Raw genomic sequence first — 27,246 nt, forward strand, 5'->3', positions numbered from 1 at the left:
AAAATGAGACTGATGCTGTAAGTATTTTGTAACCTGTATTTTCCACTTTGTGTATTATACATATTTTCCATGAGATTACTCTTTTTCTAAGTACAAATTTTTAGCAATGTCTTAGTATTTAATTTTAAGTGTCTACCATAACTTATTGAAATAATCCCTTGTTGTTGGATATTTAGGTTAGTTCCAATTTTCACGACTGTAAGTTAGCCTATAATTAACTCTCTCTCACGTATAATGTGACATCAACCACCCTGGTCATTATGGGATAAAGTCCTATCACTAGAAATGTTGGACAATAGCCAGGACATGGAAGCAACCTAAGTGTCCATCGACAGATGAATGGATAAAGAAGATGTGGCACATATATACAATGGAATATTACTCAGCCATAAAAAGAAACTAAATTGAGTGATTTGTAGTGCGGTGGATGGACTTAGAGACTGTCATACAGAGTGAAGTAAGTCAGAAAGAGAAAAACAAATACCGTATGCTAATACATATATATGGAATCCAAAAAAAAAAAAGTTCTGAAGAACCTAGGGGCAGGACAGGAATAAAGATGCAGACGTAGAGATGGACTTGAGGACACAGGGAGGGGGAAGGGTAAACTGGGACGAAGTGAGAGAGTGGCATGGACACATATACACTACCAAATGTAAAATAGATAGCTGTGGGAAGCAGCCACAGAGCACAGGGAGATCAGCTCGGTGCTTTGTGACCCCTAGAGGGGTGGGATAGGGAGGGTGGGAGGGGGATGCAAGAGGGAGGGGATATGGGGATATATGTATATGTATAGCTGATTCACTTTGTTATAAAGCAGAAACTAACACACCGTTGTAAAGCAATTATGCTCCAATAAAGATGTAAAAAAAGAAAAAAAAGAAATGCTGGGTGTGGGAGACATGTTAGTCTATACCTTATCGAGCATTGAAAGGACACCTCAGCAACATATAATCCTGACCACACAGCGTATTTTCCCAGGTACTGAACAGTGTTCACAGACAGGTCTCACTCCAGATGATACTTTATTTTCACTGCTAGTAGGATTAGCAGTTAAGTAGAATGGCGATGAATAAGCAGCACTGATGTATAACGAGGTTTCTCAACCTCTGCACTGTTGACATTTTGAACCATGTAATTCTTTGTTCTGGGGGCTGCCCAGTGCAGAATAGAATGTTTAGCAGGATCCCTGGCCTCTGCCCACTAGATGCCGTTAACAGCCTCCTCCCTAGGTCCAGTCACGACAATCAAAACTGTCTCCAGTCATTGCTAAATGTCCCCTGGGGGCAAAATTGATCCCTGCTGTGAACCACTGATGTACAGTATTAACTCATATTTATTTAGTGCTTAGCATGCTCAAAGCACTCTTTGAAATACATTATATTTATCATCTCATTTAACCCTTAAAATAATCCACCAAGGTATTATTATTCCTGCTTCACTGATGAAAAGTTGATGCTGAGTGAAGTTGAACATCTTGTTCTAGGTCACATAGTCAAACAGGGCGAAGCCCAAGATTCAAAGTGAGACCATCCAGCTTGAGAATCTCCTCTGAACCTACACCCACCACTCCCGCATCTCCTGTACTGCGATGGAGGGGCAGAAACTGCCACATCCCAGTCGTAGAAGTTCCTACACCGGATCAAGGATTTGGATATTCTCTGAGAGATATAAAGCCCCATCTGCAAACTATCCTATATAAATGAAAAGGCACAGATAAATCCCAGGAGGAAATGGGGTCATGGGTCTCACAAACCTGAACCTTCCGGGTGAATCAAACTAAGGGGTGCCTGTCACCTATAATTAGCCCATATTTAATCCATCACAAAACAAACAAAAAAATTAAATGCATTAAATGTACCACTAAGGGAACGTACTTCTCAAATGTTTTGTCAGTCTTCAAACATGACATAGGAAGGTATTCACTGAGTCCTTCCCCTTCAAATTTTGAATCCTGCATAAAAGAAAACAGAGATGAAAAAAAATTATTCAAAATACATTTGAAACATCTATGTAAAAGTTGGCTTTTCTAAGACCGGGGTATGCTGACTCTTAAAAGGTAAAGGTTCTTAAAAAAAAAAAAAAAAAAGGTTAAGGTTCCAAATAAGAACATGGGAATTACACCATTAGTAGCCACCTTATCATGGAATCTGAATTTTATCACCGCACTTACTTACTTTTTGGCCAAGAAGGTAGAGGGAATAGTAAACGATACGAACAAAAGGAGAAATGCCTTGTGGATACCAACACAGCTTTCTTCGTCTTAGCAAGAATATTTCTTGCAAAGAATATTTCTCTATTCTTGCTCTCTCTCTCTCTCTCTCTCTCTCACACACACACACACACACACACCCTATAACAGTACAGTTTAACAAAATGGAAATGGATATATGGCTGGATGTGTAGGATGATAGTGATGTTAATAATAATTGTGATCATATAATTTATCATCCAATCTGGGACATGTGGGGAGTTAAGGGGAAATTTTAATTATTCTAGGACAACAGGCATAATACAGCACTATCCCTTGCAAACTATATATATAGTAATCCTATTAAAGCATTCCTCCAGATGTTCTGAAAGGGTATCATATAGGCAAATGTCAACATCTTTAGTGAAAGCGAATGATAAGAGAATGAGAGAGAGAGAGAGAGAGACAGAGACAGAGACAGAGAGCTGATAATGGAAGCTGCAGCCCTTTATAACCTAATCTTGGAAATGACATACCATCACTTCTACTGTATGCTACTGGTCATACAGATCAATTCTGGTACAATTGTGGGAGGGAATTACAAAAAGATATGAATAAGAAGAGGCTGGAATCATGAGTCCATAGTAATTATGAAATCCAGACAAATGTTGGAAGTTCCTTGATTAAGTCTCAAGATCTGGGAGTAATTCTCTGTGGCTCTCAGCTGTGTCCTCTGGATTCTTGGTTCCATCTTCTGGATCTTCCTTTTTTCATGAAAGGTAGCACAAGTTTGCAGCGAAGTAGTTTTCTCACCCTTCTTCCTGCCAGTAGAATTTTAGAGTCCAGAGGCCTCTTTTTATTTTGTCCTCTCTCTGGTCTTTTCAATCAAAGCAGGCGATTTCTCTGCTTATGTAATTCCATTTAAGACTTTGTAAGTCTTTCATGACTCTTAGTGGATTCTACTGCATTAGACAAAAGCCAAACCCACAGATTTCTTCAGGAAAAGACCTTCTCTATCACAGGCTTCCACTGACAGGATGAGGGGCCATAATCTTAAATCCCCCAGAAATCCCGTTGCTTCATTCAGAGGAACTATAAGGCACACCCTTGATCCCTTTAGAATGCCTTTTGTCTGAGTGAATACTATTCTGAGGCATCACCTCTGACATTTCTGAAGTCTTAACAAAAGTTTTGACTGTCACATTCTTAGTTTCATCCTTGAGCCATATTTTCCTGGTACTTGATCTTTGCATGGAAGCCATTTCTTCATTTTATCACCACCTACCATCTTGCAAGGCTGAGAATTTCTAAAAAACAATCACGTCATGACTCATTTTGTTTAACAATCCTTCCTTTAGTTGATCTCTCTCTCCTCACATTTTAAAATAAGCAGCAAGGAGAAACCAGGTGTCACTGACAATCCTCTGGTTGGAAAGCTCCTGAGCTGGACCACCCATTTCATTAGGTATTTCTTCTACTTTCCACACAACTACAGGCAACAGTGTTGCTAAAGTCTCTGACACTCTGTAATAAAAATTTCCCTTCCTCCAGTTTCCAATAAGCCTTCACCTCACATCCTGCTCAAAGATCATGAGGCTTGTAGTAGCATCTTCTTCAAGGTCCTTTAGCCTTCTCTAACACTCAACTCCAAGTCCACTACACAGTTTCAGTGCACTCTCACACTTTAAGTTTTGTTACAGCAACATTCCACTTCCAGGTGCCAAAGTATGTATTAGTTATTTATGGCTCCATAACAAAATATCTAAAACTTAGCAACTAAAAACAACAAATATTTACTATTTCACACAATTTCTGAGGCTCAGAAGCCCAGAAGCCATTTAGCAGGGTTTTCCTGGTGCAGGGTCTCTCATGATACTGCAATCAAGCTTTCAGCTGGGTCTGCCATTGTCTCAGGGGTCAGCTGAGGCTGGAGAATCTGTCCCTAAGCTCAGTCATATGTGTGTTGGCAGGTCTCAGTTTCTTGCTAACTGTTGGTCAGAGGCTCCACACATATCCATGAAAAGGTACAGGAAATTCGAAAGATTGCAACATATTGGTATAGAGGAGAAAAATTTGCCAGGGTCATATGCCAGCAATAGATGTCGTGTTGGCTTGTTGATATTGTGTTTGGCTTGGATAAAATAATTTCTTAATGCAACTCTGCCAAGAGGGTTTCTAAAAGAGGTATATGAGATCCATTAAAATAACAGATATTTTCAAGTTTATTACATCCTAATTCAAGTGAGAGTTCATAAAAGCAATGCTAATCTACACTTATTGAGCACTTATACCATTCTAAGCAATGTACTTTATTCAGTCTCTCATTCTACAAGCATTTGTTGTGGGTTTGCTTTATGCCAGACACTGTGCTAGAAGCCAGGAATACAGTGGTAAACACACACACACACACACACACACACACTGGAATACTATATCTGACATTATAAAACCTTGTATCTGATAGATATAATAAATAGAAAACAAATGAGAAATGAATAAAACAATGGCAAGTATGGTAAGCACAACGGAGGAAATACTCCAAGGGATACCATAAAGAACAGTTTTAGGGGACACAGTCGTAGGAAGGTGGTCATGGAGACAGTGATTTTTAAAATGAGATCTGAGAGGGAGGGAAATAATTTTAGTCATGCAGAGATTAGGAGAAATTGATCATTGCAGGCAGAGAGAGCAGCATGTGCAAAGGTCCTGAGGTAGGACATGGTTTTGGTATTTTAAAAATACTGAAAGCAAACCCCAAGTCTACAGTTGCTCCTAGAAATGAACCTACCTAAGGAGACAAAAGACCTGTATGCAGAAAACTATAAGACACCGATGAAAGAAATTAAAGAAGATACAAACAGATGGAGAGATATACCATATTCTTGGATTGGAAGAATCAGCACTGTGAAAATGACTCTACTACCCAAAGCAATCTACAGATTCAATGCAATCCCTATCAAACTACAAATGGCATTTTTCACAGAACTAGAACAAAAAAATTCACAATTTGTATGGAAACACAAAAGATCCCGAATAGCCAAAGCAATCTTGAGAAAGAAAAACGGAGCTGGAGGAATCAGGCTCCTGGACTTCAGACTATACTACAAAGCTACAGTTATCAAGACAGTATGGTACTGGCACAAAAACAGAAATATATATCAATGGAACCGGAGAGAAAGCTCAGAGATAAAGCCATGCACATACGGTTACCTTATTTTTGATCAAGGAAGCAGGAATATATAATGGAGAAAAGACAGCCTCTTCAATAAGTGCTTCTGGGAAAACTGGACAGCTACATGTAAAAGAATGAAATTAGAACACTCCTAACACCATACACAAAAATAAACTCAAAATGGATTAAAGACCTAAATGTAAGGCCAGACACTATCAAACTCTTAGAGGAAAACATAGGCAGAACACTCTATAACATAAATCACAGCAAGATTCTTCTTGACCCACCTCCTAGAGAAATGGAAGTAAAAACGAAAATAAACAAATGGGACCTAATGAAATTTACAAGCTTTTACACAGCAAAGGAAACCATAAACAAGACGAAAAGACAGCCCTCAGAATGGGAGAAAATATTTGCAAATGTAGCAACTGACAAAGGATTAATCTCCAAAATTTACAAGCAGCTCATGCAGCTCAATATCAAAAAAACAAACAACCCAATCCAAAAATGGGCAGAAGACCTAAACAGACATTTCTCCGAAGAAGATATACAGATAGCCAACAAACACATGAAAGAATGCTCAACATCACTAATCATTAGAGAAATGTAAATCAAAACTACAATGAGGTTTCACCTCACACCAGTCAGAATGGCCATCATCAAAAAAATCTACAAACAATAAATGCTGGAGAAGGTGTGGAGAAAAGGGAACACTCTTGCACTCTTGGTGGGAATGTAAATTGATACAATCACTACGGAGAACAGTATGGAGGTTCCTTAAAATACTAAAAATAGAACTACCATACAACCCAACAATCCCACTACTAGGCATATACCCTGAGAAAACCATAATTCAAAAAGAGTCATATACCACAATGTTTATTGCAGCACTATTTACAATAGCCAGGACGTGGAAGCAACCTAAGTGTCCATCAACAGATGAATGGATAAAGAAGATGTGGCACATATATACAATGGAATATTACTCAGCCATAAAAAGAAATGAAATTGAGTTATTTGTAGGGAGGTGAATGGACCTAGAGTCTGTCATACAGAGTGAAGTAAGTCAGAAAGAGGAAAACAAATACCGTATGCTAACATATATATATGGAATCTAAAAAAAAAAGATGGTTCTGAGGAACCTAAGTGCAGGACAGGAATAAAGATGCAGACGTAGAGAATGGACTTGAGGACATGGGAAGGGAAAAGGGTAAGCTGGGACGAAGTGAGATAGTGGCATGGACTAATATATACTACCAAATGTAAAATAAATAGCTTGTGGGAAGCAGCTGCATAGCACAGGGAGATCAGCTCGGTGCTTTGCGTCCACCTAGAGCGGTAGGATAGGGAGGGTGGGATGGAGACGTGAGAGGGAGGGGATATGGGGATATATGTATGCATATAGCTGATTCACTTCGCTATACAGCAGAAACTAATACACCATTGCAAAGCAATTATACTCCAATAAAGCTGTTTAAAAAAAAATAAGTGAATGGACAAAATACTGTGATATAGCCATACAATGGAATATTTTTCTGCAATAAAAAGGAATAAACTATCAAAAAAAAATACTGAAGGAAGATCCCCGTGACTTAAGTACAACTACCAGAAGAGGATATTGGGAAACTGGATTAGAAACATAAGCAGGAACTAAATCCTGCTAAACCTAGAGGTAATGTTAACAAATCTACATGTTATATGCAATTGGGAAGCCAGTAAAGGGTTTAAGCAAATGAATGATATTGTCTGATTTAAATACAACACGATGAAATTTTGAAAATATTAAATGCATGTTTATGCATTCCTCTATCCTATAACTCATGTTTCTCAGCAAAATTCATCTGTTGTGGCTTCGAAAATTGGGGAGGGAAAATGCCTCCTCAGTGTGGAAAGCATTAGAAAGAAGTCATAATTAAAAAGCAAGAGGAAGCGGGGAACCTCCCCCCCGCTTTTTCCTCCCAGTGGACTGTGAATTGGAAAGGAGGTAAAAGAGAGAGAAGCAGGCAGTCGAGTGTACGTGTGTCATGGCTTTCTCTCTCCTTAACACTTCCTCTCCAAGGCAGAAATTCTGCAGGAGATGAAGGAGTGCGAGATAGTTTGAGGAGGAATTCAGGAACAGATAGGTTATGCCGGGTTGCCAATTGAAACTGAGAAGAGACCACGTTCCATAATATCCCACGTACCATCATGGCGGGTGTGATGTTACTGCGTCAGAGTAAAAGAGGTGCTTTGTTGTCTTTAAGCACAGAGAAAGCCCAAGTTTAGGGTCTGTATCAGTGAGGCTCCTGGGAGAAACAAATATACTCTCAAAATTAGATGATTTGAAGGGGAAAGATGTATTTACAAGGGCATTATTACAATGCTGTGGATTCAGAGACAGGCTGTTAGCACCACTAGGCTTGATGGGATGAGAAGACAGAGAAGTCACCAGACCCTCCAAAGAGGGAGTCATGTAGAGTCACCTATTTTGTGTATAACAGTGACCCTGGGTGGAGGGAGAGATAGAGCCAGCTCAACGCAGGCTCAACTTCACAGGGAGAGAGGAACTAGTCCCGGGACTTCTATCTTCCCTTCCTCCTATCCCTTAGCAAGACTTCCCATTGACGGAAAGCAACCGGAAGCCAGAGGGCACAGGAGCCCTCACATTTCAGCCTCGTGTGGCAGAGAACACCATGGATTTAGGCTAGTAAGCTTACCAAGGAGCAAAGGGTACATGGAGAACAAGCAGTAGGGTGAACCGTTCAACGAAGCTATAAAGTTTCACTGATGAATTGGACGAGGAAGACATCAGCGCCTCTGGCCGCCACCAAGAGGATGGAACTTAGGTGACGAGAATTAACAAAGCCACTGAAAGACACTTTTAAGCCCTTTTGTATGCATCATGTCATTTAATCCTTACAATAGTTTTATGATGCATACACTGATAGTGTCATACTTATTTTACAGATGGGCAAATTGAGGCTTAGAGATCTCAGTGCACTTGCCCAAGCTTACAGTATGTGGTGGAGCCTGGAGCAGGCTCTCTGTGGTTCCAAAGCTCAATTCTTGACCTGTGTAACTGGTCCTTTGTACCATCAGATTGCCTTCCTGGAGGGTACATGCACAGAGTGACATTTTTTTCAATCACTTGACCCTATATATTTTATTTTCTGTTACTAGCTCATGAAAACAATTAAGGTTTAGATCAATGGATCTATGTGGTCCTTTGGAAATAAACAGAAAGGGCCAAAGAGCAAAACTTTATTAAATCTTACAAAATTTCCCTCTGCACCAACCACTTTTCAAAAAAGATCAAACAGAGCGAATGTGGTTTGCAAAGAGAATGTACTCCCTCATAAAGCCAGCTATTTTCAAATCTTCTCAGGTACTTGAGAAGCATCAATTATTTATTAACAGTGAACTAATTAAAATTTATCTCTTCATTAAAGGAGATTTTATCACAAATTTTATTATGTAACAATTACTTCATGCAGCTTTAGTCATATTTCATCAGTTATATAAAAATAATTCTTCTTTTGTATAAAAATTTACTTTGGAATATTTCACAACCCAGACTTTCCACCATATCCTATTAGTCTGAATAAGTGATGGTTTGCTATAACTGGGGATTACATGGGGAATACTTTGACAAAAATTATCAGTTTGATAAATGAAAAATTGAGATGGCAATGTTTTACTTATTTGCATAACAATCCAAACAAAATTCAAAAAATCTCTAACTAGCTATCACTAAATAATTTAAGTATTGATTTTCCAGAATTATCTCTTTAGATATCCCTACCCCAGACAAACTTTTCTAACAGAAGTATGCAAAAAAAAAAAAGATTCAAGACAGGCAAGATTTTTCTAGATCTTTGTTTCTTCAAAACAACAAAACAGGATAGTCACTCCATATGCTGCTGGATTTTCCATAAATATGTATACATCCTTGAAAACTATTTCTGGTTCCTTAATTCTTTTTTTTTTTTTGACGAGTAATAAAAGTCACCAAAGAACCAGTTTGATTCTGCAAACTGGGTAGATGCCTATTTTTCATTTTATCTACTACTGAATTCTGTACTTGGGTGTTAATATTCAAACTCATGGTCTTGCCTGTGATAGTGGCTAGTGTAAGGAAGAGGGGAGAAATGAAAGACATAATTAAATTTTAGTCAATATTTATTGAGTGTGTATAACATGCTTGACACTAATCTAAGACTTTATAAGTAAGAATCCACTGAATCCTCACACTAACTATTTCAAGTAGATACTACTATTATCCCCACTTTACAAGTGAGAAAATTGAGTAACAGCAAGGTTAGATCAAGCCTAGAGAATTGGCCTCTAGAACATATGTTCCCAATTCCTACACTAATGTATTCTGAGATTTATAGTGTGTGATTATATTTTAGATGATTTGAATTAACTCTATTTATTCAAAAACAGTGGTTAGTAGGCAAACATACCATATGGGAAATCATTCCACACTGCAATTACATATTTAGAAATAACAACAATCTAAGTCTATACGGAAAATCATCTCTACACTGGAATTCTATATATCAAATTTAGAAAACCTCAGTCAATATCAAACAATAATATTAACATTGCCTTTAAATTAAATGTCAAGTCTTCAAATTTCTTCTAAAAACTTTCCTGAGCCACACCAACAAGCATTATAAGCAAATATATTTAAGTAAAATCTTGCATGAAAATGTATGCCATTCTACATTTCTATGTAGAAATGCTTTATCTAGTGATTTGACTATTTTAATTTTCAGTTTAAGTACACAAGTACCAGCAACTTTGACACTTGTCAATCTTAAACATATACAACAAGAATATGCATCCATGATATAACTAATAATTCTACTAGGATGATTGAAAATGTAAATATGTCACTGAAAAAAAAGAAACCCAAGGTTTAAAATTATTGGTAAAACGAGAATTATTCTTAGAAGGGCAAAACCTTATTAAAACAATTCACTTTAAATATATCATCTATATTACATGATTAACAGCATTCATAAAGTGACTTAGATTGAAGAATTACCCTGATAGGCATCAAGGTGAATAATATGCAATAATGTCTTGAAAACACTTAGTTTTATCTCACCACATGAAATCCGTAAGAATGTTCAGGTATTTTAAACTCTATATTATGTTTCTCAAATACTAGAGTGAGAAGTGAAGACACACTATGGTCAATGAAGAATCCCCCCAAATTCCTTCTCCATATATAGATCATCCCTGAGGGGCTTAACACACTGTGATGTCAAATTCCTTCAACATATTAGCTACACAGTTATTTTGTTTTTTTGACCTTCTCTGCTATTTTAAAAGACAGAAAACATCAAAAACTCTAAAATGAAATAAAACGTAAAAAATCTGTAGGCACCAGTGCTAGAAATGAAGATCATGTTCAAGTTTTCACCATGAACAATGAAAGTTACCTTTAATTTGCTGTTTCATTCTCCACTCCCTTTTACTCAGAGTGCTTGGGAATCACATCAGGACCTTATAAGAATGGGTTTTCTATGAATATGTAGTGGAAGGTAGAAAAAAAGACACGGGTTGAGGAAGTATACAGTATGATTCTAAGAAACATAAAATGAATATAAAACAAGTATTTGGGATGAGCCGGAGTAGAGAAGGTATAAGACCTAAGGAATCATGAGTACACCACTTTATAAATTCATGAAAGATTCCATAAGTGACAAATTCCTTGAATTCATTTAATTTTAAACAATTTTTAATGACTGCTTTTTTGAGATACACCTAAGAGCTGAGAGGAAAAAATGTTTCTGATGTTAAATACAAAATCGTGCTTTGTGCCTCTCAACTAGAGGAAAGTAGCTACCATTGACCTAATACCATTAAAATTGTTTCTACAGGTTTCTTGCCTTTTTTTTTGTAGACACTGTATTTTAGACTAACAAAACACCACAGTTGGTCAAGAGAAGCTGTATGTTATGGAAGAATGACACCTAATAGATTTAGATTAAATGGTATAATAAAGCCGTAATTTTGCAATCCTTAATAAAATTATTGCTACAGGCAAGGATTACCAATTGACATAATAACCTTAAAAAGTGAATGGCTGGGAGTTCCCTGGTGGCCTAGTAGTTAGGATTCTGGGCTTTCATTGCCATGGCCTGCGTTCAGTCCCTGGTCGGCGAACTGAGATCTCGCAAGCTGCACGGTGCGGCAAAAAAAAAAAAAAAAAATAGTGAATGGTTGATGAGGAAGTGGATATTGTTTGATACCAAAAGTAATATGACACGGATTATTTTTTTTTGTCTCAAGGGGGAAGCAATAGATGAATCAAGCTACCATCACCCTAATCCAATGATCAATTTTAGCATCGTAAATGGCAACAGATATTAATCATATCTTGATGGAACACACAGTATTGTCTCCGATGTATTCCAACCAAAGATATTTATCTTGAATCTAATCATCCTTTTTAGGTCCATTTTCATATTATTGGAGGTACAGGGAATAAGAGAACAGGTTAACGTCACCGGGAGGAGACAATGGGAAAAATTTGTCTACAGAATGTCTATGGTGCACCTGACCCAGTCAACGTCAGGTTTTGACTTACAGAAGACCAGATGCAATGTACGGTCCTGATTGGGTCCTGGTTTAGACAAACACGTAGTAAAGGACATTTTGGGAACAGCAGGTGAAATTTAAGTATAGACTGAACATTAGATAAAATTAAGGAACTTCTATAAACTTTATTAGCTATGTTGTTGATTTTGGCTATGTTCTTATTTTTAACAGCATAATGAAGGTTAAATTTTTCTAACCAACTCTGCATGCCTCTTACAAAAAAACACAGTCATTCATGAACTCCCCCTCTTCTGAGGTGTGTCCAGTGAGATGTCCAGTCATTTCTTATAATGAAGCTGCCAACAGAAAATGGCCTTTGGTAAGGGACTGGTACCCATAGTGCCCTGCTTCACCGGGTACTGCTAGAACTAGTCAGGGGAATTGGAACCATGAGAAGAAGTTTACATATTTTACTTCTGACTTAATCTTTTAAAATATTAAAAAATGAGTTTGAGGTTGTCAGAGTGGAATGTTGGGTCAAGGAGTCCCAAACAACATAACTTCTTGATTGTTACCCTAAGTTCAGCATCTTTAAGCATAATTCCTTAAAGGCATAATTCCTGTTTTTTCTATTTCTCTAAAATAGTCCTGCTTCATTAGTTCTCTTTATTGAGCTGATCCAAGAGAGGACAAATATAGCTGGAAAACCTGTTAGTCCACTTAAGAACATGTTTTTAAAATACAAATTTTAAGAGGGAGGGATTAGACACCAGAGTCTCCTATGCATGCTCTCTGTTTGAACCTTCTTCATAGATATTCTCTACCTGTGAAAGAAAAAGTTAAACAGAAGTAAACTAATTATCATAGTGGTCACAGTAATTCTCTAAAAGCTCTTCATCATCTTAGCAAATTTGTTATACCTGTGAAGCCTTATTGAACAGTAAAATAGGATGGAGTCATAGCTAATAATTTTTTTTATCCTAAACTAAAAAATACATATATATCAGATTCAGTGCTTCAGGTTCTTTTCAGAAAACCTGAAAGCCTGTAATACATCTTTTACATTATATATATACATATATATTAAAGTTGGAAAGGATTTTAAATATGAATTATTCACTTCATTGTATAAATTTTCTTCTTTCATATTCACAAAATCTCAAAGTTGATGATGTGAATTTTAGCCCACACAAATTACCTTAGGGATATTGGAGCTAAGAAGATGTAGCAGCAAGAGGAAACAAAATACATTTTAGATATCAAAAAGCCATTTACTAGGTGGTTTTTTCACTACCAAAAAATATATTTTCTGAAATGAAGCTACTCAATGAAAAGGAGGAACGAGTGTTTTGGGAAGCTTGTTTTAATATTTATAAATTTATAATTTTCTCTGCTAGAATTATATTTGTGGGGATTTTCAAACATATGGGTTCTTTTTTTTTTAATTTATTTTATTTTATTTTTGGCTGCGTTGGCTTTCTCTACTTGCAGAGAGCGGGGCTGCTCTTCCTTGTGGTGCACGGGCTTCTCACTGCAGTGGCTTCTCTTGCTGCGGAGCACGGGCTCTAGGCGCATGGGCTTCAGTAGTTGTGGCATGCGGGGTCAGTAGTTGTGGCTCACGAGCTCTAGAGCGCAGGCTCAGTAGTTGTGGCTCACGGGCTTAGTTGCTCCGCGGCACATGGGATCTTCCCAGACCAGGGATCGAACCCGTGTCCCCTGCATTGGCAGGCAGATTCCCAACCACTGAACCACGAGGGAAGCCCCAAACATATGGGTTCTTTTTTTTGACACCATATCTGTCTCTCCCTTTGCGTTGAGGTCATTCATCTTAAGGCTTCCTTAATATTGTATACTACTTTCATTAACAATTCTTTCAGGAAGGAGTTGCTATTCACTGAGGATGAGCAGGCTGATAGTTCAACTTGGATGGCATGTTTATTGAGGGCTTTGTCATAGAAAAGGAGAATCATTGGGAAGCTTCAAGTATGGAGAGATTTTAAGTGAAATAATAGAACTAAAACATGGAGCAAGATGAACAGAGGAGTGAAAACAGATTATTCAAAATCATAGATGGAGATGATTTCTAAATTATATTATAGAACCAGGTAAAATCTTAAAAGGACCCTGTGGCATCTACACCAAATAAATGAGAATCACTTTTAACAATGGTGACATATTTTATACATACATACACACAAACACACATATATGTTCTGGTCTTTCAGTGTCTTCATTTCACACAAAAATGACATTTACATTTTAGGTACTTGGTAAATGTTTCTTTTGTATTGTTAACATATATTTCTGAGTCCCTACTACATAGACAATACAAGAAAAAACCCTTGTCCATAAGAAAATTGTGAGTAAGTTTGAAACAAAATACATTTAATCTGCAGCACAGGATTAAGTGATGAATGAGTAAAAAGAAGTCAACAGATAAAATGGGGAATTCCTGACTGGACTTGTTTTTATATGGATAATAAGAGTACTGGATTGTTATTATATGATTTAATAGCTAATATTTTTATTATTTTAATACCATTTATTGGATCGAGCTCTTTAATTACACACAATAGTTGTGGCAACATTATTTGATAAGAATTATTATCCCCATTTTACTGAAAATTGGTAACCTGAGAGCTTAACTGAGTTGTCTGAGACCACATGTCATAAGATTTAGAGTCTATTTGAATCCATTATTCTCTGACTGTGAAACACAAGTTCACCACTACGCCATGATATTTCCCTCAAAAAATAATTACCTGAGCAGGAAACACCTACAAAAAGCTATTTAAGGTTTTTGACTGAGGAAATGAAATGCTCATCGTTACACCTTAAACACTAATTCTGGAATGGATTGGCACAAAGACAGAACAGAGGCAGGGAGAGCTGCTAAGATTTTGTTAAAGTAGTTTATGCTTGATACCTGTTACCTGGTAGGCATTCAACTCCCTCAGAAAGAGACATTTTGTTAACATTTGCACTGTTAATATTTACACTGTTCAGCAATAAAACATTTTTACATTTATTTAAAAGCACTGTAGTTATGCTGCAATTTGCTTTCCTTTAATCACCTGTGGGGGAAAAAACTGAAAAGACCAGATATTTACATATCTCTCTTTTGGTTAAGGTTTTTAGAAAAACAGTATCTTCTGAGGTGATTTCAGGGGGATTCCAAACTGCCTATGCATGTGTTTCAGATCAGAATCCACACCCTTCCTCCGCCACCCGCCCCACCCTTTCTCATTCTTAAAATTCTTCCTTCTGCATTTCTAATTCCCAGCAGCCACCACCCAGTCCTTCAACAATTATATATTAACGACAAAAATGACACTAATCCAAATCACTCAAAATGTTTATAGGTAGCGATGATCATTACACACGCTAAGAGAAGTCAAACGGCATTTTCAGGGAGAAAGAAGAAAGTGAAGGCCAGGAATAGGAATGTGACCCAGAGGAAAGCTGAAAAGCTACTTTAATGACAAAGTGGAGATATATATCTTCAGTCCTTAGAGAAAACCGGAAGATGAGTACGATCGTTCCTGGACGGTGAGTGTACAGAGCCCTTGTGCCAGGGAAAAGCCATCCCCACCACCAGGCTGGACACGTGATCCTGGATGGAGCCCCATTAGCATGATCTCAGGTTGTAACCCAGTGAGGAGCTCATGGATTGAACACGTGACCTATGAAATCCAATCAGACTGCAGTACGGGACATTTGAAACTTAAGAAAAAGCATCACATGGATTTTAGCAACCTAAAATCATTCATTTATGTCATCATTCGTTTACAATTTCAGTGCCTGTCCACTGTTTGACAATGTACTAAGTGCTAAATAACATTGGAATATGACCCGGAAGAAAACAGATTAAAACTGACGTTGAGAAGACTTACCAAAGGTCCCAGATGGCTCTAATATTGTGATTTCTCTTGACTTAACTGCACTGGGGCAATAATTAGAGGATGCATTCTTCTACAAGAAAATAAATCCATGCTCTACACAGTCACATGCCCCAGGTTCTATAGCTCTGGCCTTATTTTATTTCTCCTTTTTTTTTTTTTTTTTAACCTTCACAGCAGATTCCATATGCCTAATTTTAAGTTTCCACCATTTATTTCATTTTTTAAAAATCTTCCAAAATTTGCTACATATTTTGGAAACCAAAGAATATTTGACAAACTACCTTTAGTTTATCTTTAATATAAAGTATATAGATACATATTAATTGATTGATAATTAATTAATTAATAATGTATATAAATAATACAAACTCCTTAATATATCCCTCCAGACCACTAGATGAAGTTTTGTCCCAATGGGTGCACTTGTGAATGACTACTCATTAACTTTCAGCATGATGTTCTGTTTTCCCGTAAAGCTTCACATTTCCTTAAACTTTGCATACCTGGTTGTGTGTATTTGAATAATTTAAACCAAAGGCATTAAAACAAAACTAACATGCAAAATGCATTGCAATGCATTCTTTTGGTTCCAATCCATTATGTAATCATCTCAGATCTAGGACCATAGAATCACAGAAAATGGAATGTCCACATTTGTATTTTTACAAAAATAATTAATTCAACTTCACTGATCATCCTCTTGGGACACTGAGTGCATTAACATTTTAAACAATAATTCAAATCTCCCACCTCATTCATCTTTGTTTGTTGAACTGTCAGAAGTTTCACTTGGTAGAAACTGGAGTTTGTCAGATGTTCTACTATTCTGCTTTATCTCAATATGACTTTGTCTCTTCTCTTAAATTTCTCTAGCAACTAGCTGAGATTAGTTCTATTGCTTCATAGTATGGGCATGGCTAGGTCAATTCGGTTCAAATTCCTGTCTGCTCTTATTAGTTGTGTGACCTCAGGCAATTACTTAAGATCTCTGAGTCTTAGTTTCCTCATCTGTAAAGTGCAAGTGATAATATTTATCTATTTTATAATGTGAGCAATAAATCAGTTAAGATATATAAAGTACTTGGAATACGTCATGACAGTTAGTAAATAATAAAATATCCATGTCTAATTTAATTATTCATCATCACAATTATTATATTACACCACAGTGATACTGGATTCTGTAAATATATATTTGCATATAACTATATATACATATATAAATATATATATGTATCAGCCTTTTTTGTTACTCTATCATTTGTTTTCCTTGTTTTCGTCTGGTAAGATGAGTCCAGGGATATGAATGCATGAATGAATGAATGAAGCCTTTCCTACCCACCACAATGCTGGCTGAACATCTTTCATGCTTGTCCACTTGTCCCTTCCGGGCTACTCCTGGCTAAGGAAGTAGTCAGGAGCTGTTCAGCATTTGGCAGGGTCGTCTACATGAAAAATGACAAACTGCTGAGGAAACAGATCTAAATGGGGACATCCTAGGAATCTAGCAGCCTTAGATAAAGAGAAAGGAGAAATTGTCTGGTTCTACAAAATTCATATTCACCAAAATACCAGCTCTTTTCAGAAATCTCTGTCAAGGTCACAACCATTCATCCAGAATCCTTAAGGCATTTTACTTCCCAGAACTAATCATATGCTTATGATGACCAGGGCACTCTATGAAGGGTTTACCTGAATTATCCCTCTTATTTTCTGTTTTCATATAAACCTCACATCAGTCTTGGATATGGGGACTATTATTATTCCCGTTTCACAGACTGAAACGGAAAACTGAGTCATAGAGACGTCAACTTGCTCAAGGTCACACAGTAGGAAATGGTATCTCTGAGATTCAAACTCCAGTCTCTCTGTCCCCAGAGCCTGTGCTCTCACCTACATGGCACACCCCGACTTACTGTTCTATGTCATACAACCAAACGTCATTTCTAAGAACTCCACCTAACGGACAGTTAGGTGAATCCAGAGGTTAAACTTTAAAAATGAAACTAACACAATGATAATAACTGACCTTTATGTAGCGCTTTATATTATTAAAAAACACTTTCAGATGCTAGTTCACGTTTGTCTTTCTCAACATTATGAAGTAAGAAGGCAAGGGTCGTTCCCATTGTTTTACAGATAACACTGAGCTACAGAGCATCGTCAAACAATGGGCTGTGCTTCAGACCATGCAAGTGGAACATGGCATAGCAGGATTCCCAGTCAAGCACGTTCTTTTGTGACTTGGTAAATTTTTTTTCTTATGTTTTTATCACATGGCACAGAGCCCACTTGTCTGGCTTACAGTTTTGAAAACAATAGGTTAAACGTCTTTGCCTGTTTTACCTAAAGATATTATGACTGATTCCCACAGGCTTTCCTATTGTTCTGGTTAATTCACATCTTTTTTCAATCTAGAAACACTAGGACAGCCTCACAGAGACCAGCCATTCCCTCCCAGGAACCAAGCCTGGGATGCCTGATTTATCGCTGCCTCAGGTGGTACACTAAGGATGGATAAAGACAGGACAACAACATCACCCAAGGAAACAGACCACGCAAGAACTAACGTTCACAGTTCACCTGTATAGGTGTGTTGTAAAAAAATTAACTCATTGCCAAAGTCACGAGGCTCGTAATTCATGTGCCTGATTACTCTATTGGTTTCATAAATGCACCAAGACATAAAGTAAAGCAACATGTAAAGAGCAAGAAAAGTGCCTGTCCCATCGAGTCAGCGGCTACTGTGTTACTGCTGACACGTCCTTGACTCTTCTCTCTGCTCTGTAATTCCCTGCACTTTCCTTTACCTACACTGCCTCCAGGTGTTGATCTGACCTAGACCGTCCAAAGCCTTCTGGCAAGCTTTAAAATCAGCTAAACTTCCCCCTGTTGTCTGAACTATGAGATTTCCTCATAGTTGCTTACCTTCAACCCTTGGTGTATAGCTAGTCGACCTCAACAACAACGTCTCCAGCTATTTTTCTCCAATACTTTATTCATTACCTCTTTGACAATGGAAATGGAAAATAAAAATAGAAAAATTATGTTCCAAACATCATCTGCTCCCCCATCACTGCCTTCCTAAGTGTGCTTCCTCCCAGTCAAGGAAAAGTAACTGTGATAAATAATAAGTAATCCAACCCCACAGGCTTTCCTACGTCGCTACCAGTTCCTAGTTTACTATGTTATAACCTGGTTTGAACTCATGCTCTTTTCTTTGTACTTTTTTGAGCTTTTATTGTATACCAGACAATTTCCTAGATGCTGAGGTACTCAGTAGAAAAGGTAAAGTTCCCCGTTTAGGAGTGTATCATTTATGAAATTCTTATCTGGAAGCCAACAGATAATTAAGAGCTAGAGTGGAGATTTCTCCAAACTCGGTTAGAACTAAAGGACCACCTGACTTTCTCTGGGAGACGTCAATAGGTAAAGGTTTCAGGAAAAGGGGACAACATGTCAAGGGCAAGGAGGCTTATTCCTACAACCATGAAAGATTTGATAATCGCTAGAGTATGAAGGGTGAAGGGCAGAAATGTATGAGGTCAACTTGGAAAAATTGACAAGGGTGAGAGAACAAAAGGTCAATATATAGTTCACTGAATATATTTCAATGTAATTTTGTTTGACCTTTCTTTCCCTCTTTCAAAACTATTCAGTGTCTCTTCTGTGCTAGGCATTATAGATAATGGGGAAGCAGTTACAGATTTCAAACAGGAAGCAATCAGATCAGATTGTCATAGCAGCAGGCTGATGACACCGCAGAGAGATGGGTGAAGCAGGTATAGTGCAGTGCAAGGTGGCAGGGCTGTCACTTTAGGGATGTGGCCATGGGGCTGGAGAGGAGGAGTGAGATTACAGAAATGCATGGGAGGTGAATGAATAGGACTGGACGGCTGATGTGACTAAGGACAAGGCAGGAATTGAGGGTGACTTCCAGGTTTCTAGTTTGGATAACCACATAGAAAATGGAGTAATTTTCAATGAGATAAAGAATTCAAGAAGAGGAGGTTGGAGGGGGGAGGGGGGAAATAAAAAACAGGGGAAACCAGTGATGGCGTCGTGAAGGCAGTTTCGTACACAGCTCTAGAGAGCAGGACAGCGATCTGGGTTGGAGATAAAAACTTGAGTCTTCAGATAAAAGTTGAAGCTGTTGTACTGGGTGAGATGCCCTGCAGTAAATGCATGGAGCAGAAAAAGAATCTGGGCTAGAAAGAGTTTGAGGAAAAACAGCATTTTAAAGATAGACAGTTTGCTGTACAGCAGAAACTAACACAGTACTGTAAAGCAACTATACTCCAATAAAAAATAGTTTAAAAAAATAAAATAAAGCTAGACTGAACAAGAGGACCTAGAGATGTAAGAGAGGCCGTAAAAGCAAGTAATCAGGGAGTTTCAGTAAAGTAGCATGTTTCTAATGTTTTGAATGCAATAGCTCAAATAAAATATGAATTTAAAAGTGATTGACTTGGCAACTGTAGGTCATAGAAAGAGAAACTATCCCAGTAGCCATACTGGAAACTAAACATTAGAGGACTGAGAAAAGACTAACAGGAGAAAGAAATGGAGAAAGCAAGGGGATATTATTCTTTCTAGTTAGGGGATGAGGATGATAAATATTTATGGCCACCAGGGAAAAAAAAAAGGATAAATGGTCAAGGAAAAGTGTTTGTCGTTTTTAAACCGAGGGTGATTTGAAATAATAGTTTGGTAAAGAGGAAAAAAATTTAAATGAGAGTTTGAAGATTCAGGTAAGAGAGCCTTTTGCTTCTACGTAAGTCAAAAAAGTCTCAAGAGAATGTCCCTCCCACCTGAAAAATAAAACAAACCTGGATAATCTGCACAATCACAGTTTTTTATAGCCTATTTCAGAGCTAAGGTCAAAAGAAAGCATAATCCAATAAAATCCAGAAAATTATTATTCACTCCTGGGAGAGACCTTTATAATGTTTTACCATTTATATTTTTAAAGATATATGTCTTTCAATTTCTTTAAATGTCTATTGACTAGTTGAAGTAAAATTATAATAATAACAACGTATTGGAGGTCATAGTATATTTATAGAAGTAAAATATACAACACCAAGTGCACAAAGCATGGGATTTCACAGTTAGAAATATACTATTGTAAAATTCTTAAATTTTTTTGTGAAGTAGCAAAATGTTTTTGAAGGCAGACTATGATAAGTAAGACTAAGATACATATTGTAATCTCTAGAACACCATTAAAGAAAAAAATCTCAAGCCCAGAGATAAACCCACGCACATATGGACACCTTATCTTTGATAAAGGTGGCAGGAATGTACAGTGGAAAAAGGACAGCCTCTTCAATAAGTGGTGCTGGGAAAACTGGACAGGTACATGTAAAAGAATGAAATTAGAACACTCCCTAACACCATACACAAAAATAAGCTCAAAATGGATTAAAGACCTAAATATAAGGACAGAAACTATCAAACTATTAGAGGAAAACATAGGCAGAACACTCTATGACATAAATCACAGCAAGATTCTTTCTGACCCACCCCCTAGAGTAATGGAAATAAAAACAAAAATAAACAAATGGGACCTAATGAAACTTCAAAGCTTTTGCACAGCAAAGGAAACCATAAACAAGACAAAAAGACAACCCTCAGAATGGGAGAAAATATTTGCAAATGAAGCAACCAACAAAGGATTAATCTCCAAAATTTACAAGCAGCTCATGCAGCTCAACAACAAAAAAACAAACAACCCAATCCAAAAATGGGCAGAAGACCTAAATAGACATTTCTCCAAAGAAGATATACAGACTGCCAACAAACACATGAAAGAATGCTCAACATCATTAATCATTAGAGAAATGCAAATCAATACTACAATGAGATATCATCTCACACCAGTCAGAATGGCCATCATCAAAAAATCTAGAAACAATAAATGCTGGAGAGGGTGTGGAGAAAAGGGAACCCTCTTGCACTGCTGGTGGGAATGTGAATTGGTTCAGCCACTATGGAGAACAGTATGGAGGTTCCTTAAAAAACTACAAATAGAACTACCATATGACCCAGCAATCCCACTACTGGGCATATACCCTGAGAAAACCGAAATTCAAAAAGAGTCATGTACCAAAATGTTCATCGCAGCTCTATTTACAATAGCCCGGAGATGGAAACATCTCCGGGCTAAGTGCCCATCATCGGATGAATGGATAAAGAAGATGTGGCACATATATACAATGGAATATTACTCAGCCATAAAAAGAAACGAAATTGAGCTGTTTGTAATGAGGTGGATAGACCTAGAGTCTGTCATACACAGTGAAGTAAGTCAGAAAGAAAAAGACAAATACAGTATGCTAACACATATATATGGAATTTAAGAAAAAAAAATGTCATGAAGAACCTAGGGGTAAGGCAGGAATAAAGACGCAGACCTCCTAGAGAACGGACTTGAGGTTATGGGGAGGGGGAAGGGTGAGTTGTGACGGGGCGAGAGAGAGTCATGGACATATACACACTAACAAACGTAGTAAGGTAGATAGCTAGTGGGAAGCAGCCGCATGGCACAGGGATATTGGCTCGGTGCTTTGTGACAGCCTGGAGGGGTGGGATAGGGAGGGTGGGAGGGAGGGAGACGAAGAGATATGGGAACATATGTATATGTATAACTGATTCACTTTGTTATAAAGCAGAAACTAACACACCATTGTAAAGTAATTATACCCCAATAAAGATGTTAAAAAAAAAAAAAAGAAAAAAAGAAAAAAATCTCCAGGAGGCATGATAAAAACATCAATAGAACAGATAAAATGGATACAAAAAAAGAAAAACCCGCCTACTTGATTCAGCACGAAACAGAGCAACAAAGAGCAGACAAGACAAATCAAATAACAAGATAATATATTTAAACCCATGCATATTAGTGATTTTAACAGATGTAAATGCTCTAAATATCCTTATACAAAGGAAGAGATTGTCAGACTAAATTAAAAATCTAAGACCAAACTATTCGGGCTGGCCAAAATGTTTGTTCGTGTTTTTCCATAAGACGTTAAGGGAAAAACCTGAACGAACCTTTTGGCCAACCCAATATATGTCATTAACAAGAAACATACCTTTCACATAAAATTTTGAAAGTAAAGGAATGAAAAAGTAAAAACCATGCAACACTAAGCATGGGTAATCAGATGTGACTATATTAACATCAGATAAACTAAACCTCAAGATACAGAGTATGACCAAAGATAAAGAGGGGCATTTCATAACGATTAAAGGGAAAAACAACGATCTTAAAGGTGTATGTGTGTAACAATAAAGCTTCTAGACACATGAAAGAACAATTGGCAGAACTAAAAGGAAAAAGAGACAAATTCACAGTCATACTTGGGGAGTTTGATAATTCATAGAAAAAGACCAAAAAAATCAGTAAAAATGTAGAAAATGTTAACAGTACTATCGAATGATTTGACCTATTTGACATTTATAGAACACTACACCCAACAAGAGCATAATGTACAGTCTTCTCAAGGGTACATGGAACATTCAATAAGATAGACCATATTCTGCACCTTAAAACAAGTTGCAATCAATGTCAAAGGATTAACATAATGCAGAGTATTTTCTCTGATCACAAATACATTAAATTAGAAATCGACAACAGTAAGATATCTAGAACTCCCCAAATATTTGGAAATTAAACAACATGCTTCCAGAGAACCCACAGGTCAAAGACAAATTGAAAAATATGTTGAACTAAATGATAAAGCATAACATGCCAAATTAGTGAAATACAGCAAAAAAGTACAGAGAAGAAAATTTAGAGCACTTAAAGTCTACATTGTAAGGAAGACATAAAATATAAAAATCAATATATGCTTTCACCTTAAAACTTAAAAAAATAAAAAAGCAAATTAACTCCAAAGTAGGCAAATTCAGGTACTCAAGAGTCTGACTCCTTTCATGATGTTTGACGGCTGACCGCTTTCAAGCCCTACCTCCCTGTGCTCCCCTTCTACTCCACAGCACAATTTCCAGAGCATCATCTAGGGAACTTATTCAAAATGTAGGTTCCTAGTCACCCTCTAATCCCAATAAATCAGAGCGCCCACCTTATCGTGCACCCCAGTTGGTTTTAATGCTCACAAACATTTAGAAATACTGATGTAAAATATAATTAACCCACAAAGAAGAAAATCTTCACCATATCATGAATTGGGGATTATCTGCTATCTCTTTAATAACTAGTATATGTAAATATAAGGTAGCATCATTAAAATTTTGGGGACTAAAAGAACCTTAAAATGATGAAATCCAGCCCTCTAATTATGCAACTACGAAAACCAAGATCCAGACTGCTTGAGGGTTTTTCCCAAGTAATAGGGAGCTAGTCTGAACTTTGGGGCTCAGAACTCAGACCTCCTACCTCCTAAGGATGGATCTTCACAGATCATTTCTCCTTTTCAAAGTATAAAATGTTGATTCTCACCTAGTACAATTAGAACATTTTATTTGTGATTTTATTCTGCCACAAATAATGGAATTGAAACCAAATAAAAACTGAATAAACTAAAGAACTGAAAGATAAAGGTCTCTCTGTAGGCAGTCAAGCACTGTTGAAATCAACAGTCCATCAGAAGAGCGCTGTTGGCAGCCTAAAGCGAAGACATCAATTCTTTTCTCTTTTTGAACTTCTAGAAGGGTAACTCTTTGTATTGCTATTCCAAACTGTTACTTAATAGGATACATGCAGGGCTTTAACCCATGGGCTGCCACATTTTTATTTTCATTTTTGGTCTTTCCACCAAAGAAATGTGTGGGAGATGGCTATTAGAGTCATTTGCTCTGCCTGGGGGCTAATTACTCTATTTGGTTCAATTTTGAAGATATTATGTTACATCCAAAGGCAAAAAAATTGATGGAGTCTTGTTTCAGGTTTGCTTATGTAATTTCGCACAGATTAAATTAGTTAATCAGAAATTATGCTGGCTAAAAGAGATCTGTTGGTTTCTAAATCTACAGTGGAAAATTGCTTTTTAAAAAGTAATCTAAATGGCATGCTATTTAAATATATTCTAGTCAGTTCTCTCAAAGGTGAGACGTGAGTTGTAAGGAGCCGAAAGGAAAGCCACGAGGAATGAAAGAAGGCACAGATACAAGAATTGGAAAGAGTATGCCCATGTGACCTCCCACAGCAAAATGCTTCCGCATCTGCCTCAAAGAATGGAATAAAAGAAACTCTGAAGAGTCAAGGAAAGGGTACAGGGGCATCTGAGAATTCTGGATGAAACATGAGAAAAGAATAACAAGCTTTCAGCTTCGATGTCCTCACCTAAAGCATGGGGATCATCACACCTATCTCCCACAGTTATGTGCAAAAAGAAAAAGAGGTAACAAAAGCTCCTGTCCCAATGCCTGGGACTCAATACATTTAAGTTCAATATATTAAAATTCTATCTACTGCCTATCATCTATCTATCTATCTATCCATCCATCTATGTATCAGTCATATATGACCACATTAATGGGAAATTATTATGGTCACTAGAGTGGGGGAAGCTGACATTACCATGCTACCGTTGCCTTATGGCTAGAAATAGCTGAGAGTTACATGACCGAGCCTTTGGGTACCATGAAAAAATTGTTCACTACATCATTTTCTTTATTTTCAGAAACCGGGAATAGAGCAGTTAGACCACTGGTTCTCAATTCTTGATGCATATTTGAGCTTCTTAAAATACCCACTCCCCTACCACTACCCAGAAATTCTAACTTAATTAATCCCCGTGTGATTCTAATGTTCTGCCAGAGTCTAGGACTGGTGACTTAAATGGTCTCAACAGAATTCAAAAATAAATTAATGTGTGGTAATTGCATAAAAGTATTTTTGCTTTTAATTATGAACAATGTCAAAATATATAAAAGAGTAGAGAGAATTATATAATGAAACCACTACATACCCATTATCTAGATTTAATGATTAAATTTTGCCATATTTGCTCCATTTATATATATATATGTACAAAGTCTGAAATTTTTAAAGCAAATTAAAGACATTTGACATTTCACCATTAAATATTGCAGTATCCATCTCTTAAAGGAGAGCATTTTTTCATAACCATAATGTCATTATGACACATTACAAAATTAGCACTTTTTAAAACAAAATAGACTTTATTTTTCAGAGCAGTTTTATTTTCTCAGCAAAATTGAGTAGAAAATACAGAGAGTTCTCATATACCTTTGGCCTCACACACTCACAGCCTCCCCACTACCAACATTCCCCAGCAGAGTGGCATATTTGTCAAAATCGATGAACCTACACTGACACATCATTATCACCCGAAGTACAGAGATTTCCCATATCCCAAAAGTGCAGATGTTCCCCCTCCCCTGCCACACACACCTCCCTTACCATCAACATTTGAACCTACATTGACACAATAATTTTCCAAAGTCCATAGTTCACATTACGGTTCACTCCTGGTGTTGTACATTTTATGGGTTTAGACAAATGTATAATGACATATGTCCACCATTATAGTATTAAACAGATTAGTTTAACTGCTCTAAAAATTCTCTGTACTCTGCCTTTTCATCCCTCCCTCCCACCTAACCATGGATCTTTTTACTATCTCCCTATTTTGCCTTGTCCAGAATGTCATATAGTTGGAATTGCTATGAAGGCTTTTCAATTGGCTTCTTTCCGTTAGTAATATTCATTTAAGGTTCCTCCATGTCTTTTCATGACTTAGCAGCTCATTTTTTAGTGCTAAATAATATTCCATTGTTTGGATGAACCACAGGTTATTTATCCATTCACCAACTGAATGACATCTTGATTGCTTCCAAGTTTGGGCAATTATAAATAAAGTTGCTATGAACATCCCATGTGTAGATTTTTGTGTAAACATAAGTTTTTAACTCATTGGGTAAATATTGAGGACAGTGATTGCAGGATCATACGGTAAGAGCATTTGAGTTTTGTAAGAAACTGCTAAACTGTTTTCCAAAATGGCTGTACCATTCTGCACTCCCCACGGCAAAGAATGGCATTTGATGTCATCCGTGCTTTTTGATTTTGGCCAATCTAATAGGTATGTAGTGATATCTCATTGTTGTTTTAATTTGTATTTCCCTAGTGACACATAACATAGAGCTTCTTTAAAAATGCCTATCATGTTGTTTATTTTCTTATTATTGAGTTTTAAGAGTTCTTTATATATTATGGACAACAGTTCTTTAACAGATATGTCTTTTACAAATATTTCCTCCTGGTGTGTTGCTTGTCTCTTCACTCTCTTGACACTGTCTTTCACAAAGCAGAAGGCTTTAGTTTTATTGAAGTCTGGTTTATCAGTTATTTCTTTCCTGGATTGTGTCTTTGGTGTTGTATCTAAATAGTTACTGCCATAGCTAGATTTCCTCCTGTGTTATCATCTAGGAGTTTTACAGTTTTACATTTTACA

At 37.0% G+C, this 27,246-nt stretch overlaps 1 protein-coding gene across 3 annotated transcripts in view; it reads right to left on the minus strand.

The window, feature by feature from the left end:
* LOC307192803 (uncharacterized protein) overlaps positions 1-27,246 on the minus strand; it is a 268,351-nt gene that overhangs the window by 170,002 nt on the left and 71,103 nt on the right. For all 3 annotated transcript variants that reach the window (XM_079934104.1, XM_079934105.1, XM_079934103.1), the window contains one exon: positions 1,878-1,954. In XM_079934104.1, the coding sequence (XP_079790230.1) occupies positions 1,878-1,954 (77 nt within the window). The remainder of the gene's footprint in view (positions 1-1,877; positions 1,955-27,246) is intronic.

This window comes from Stenella coeruleoalba, assembly GCF_951394435.1.
Source record: "Stenella coeruleoalba genome assembly, chromosome: 10".
Lineage (NCBI taxonomy): Eukaryota > Metazoa > Chordata > Mammalia > Artiodactyla > Delphinidae > Stenella > Stenella coeruleoalba.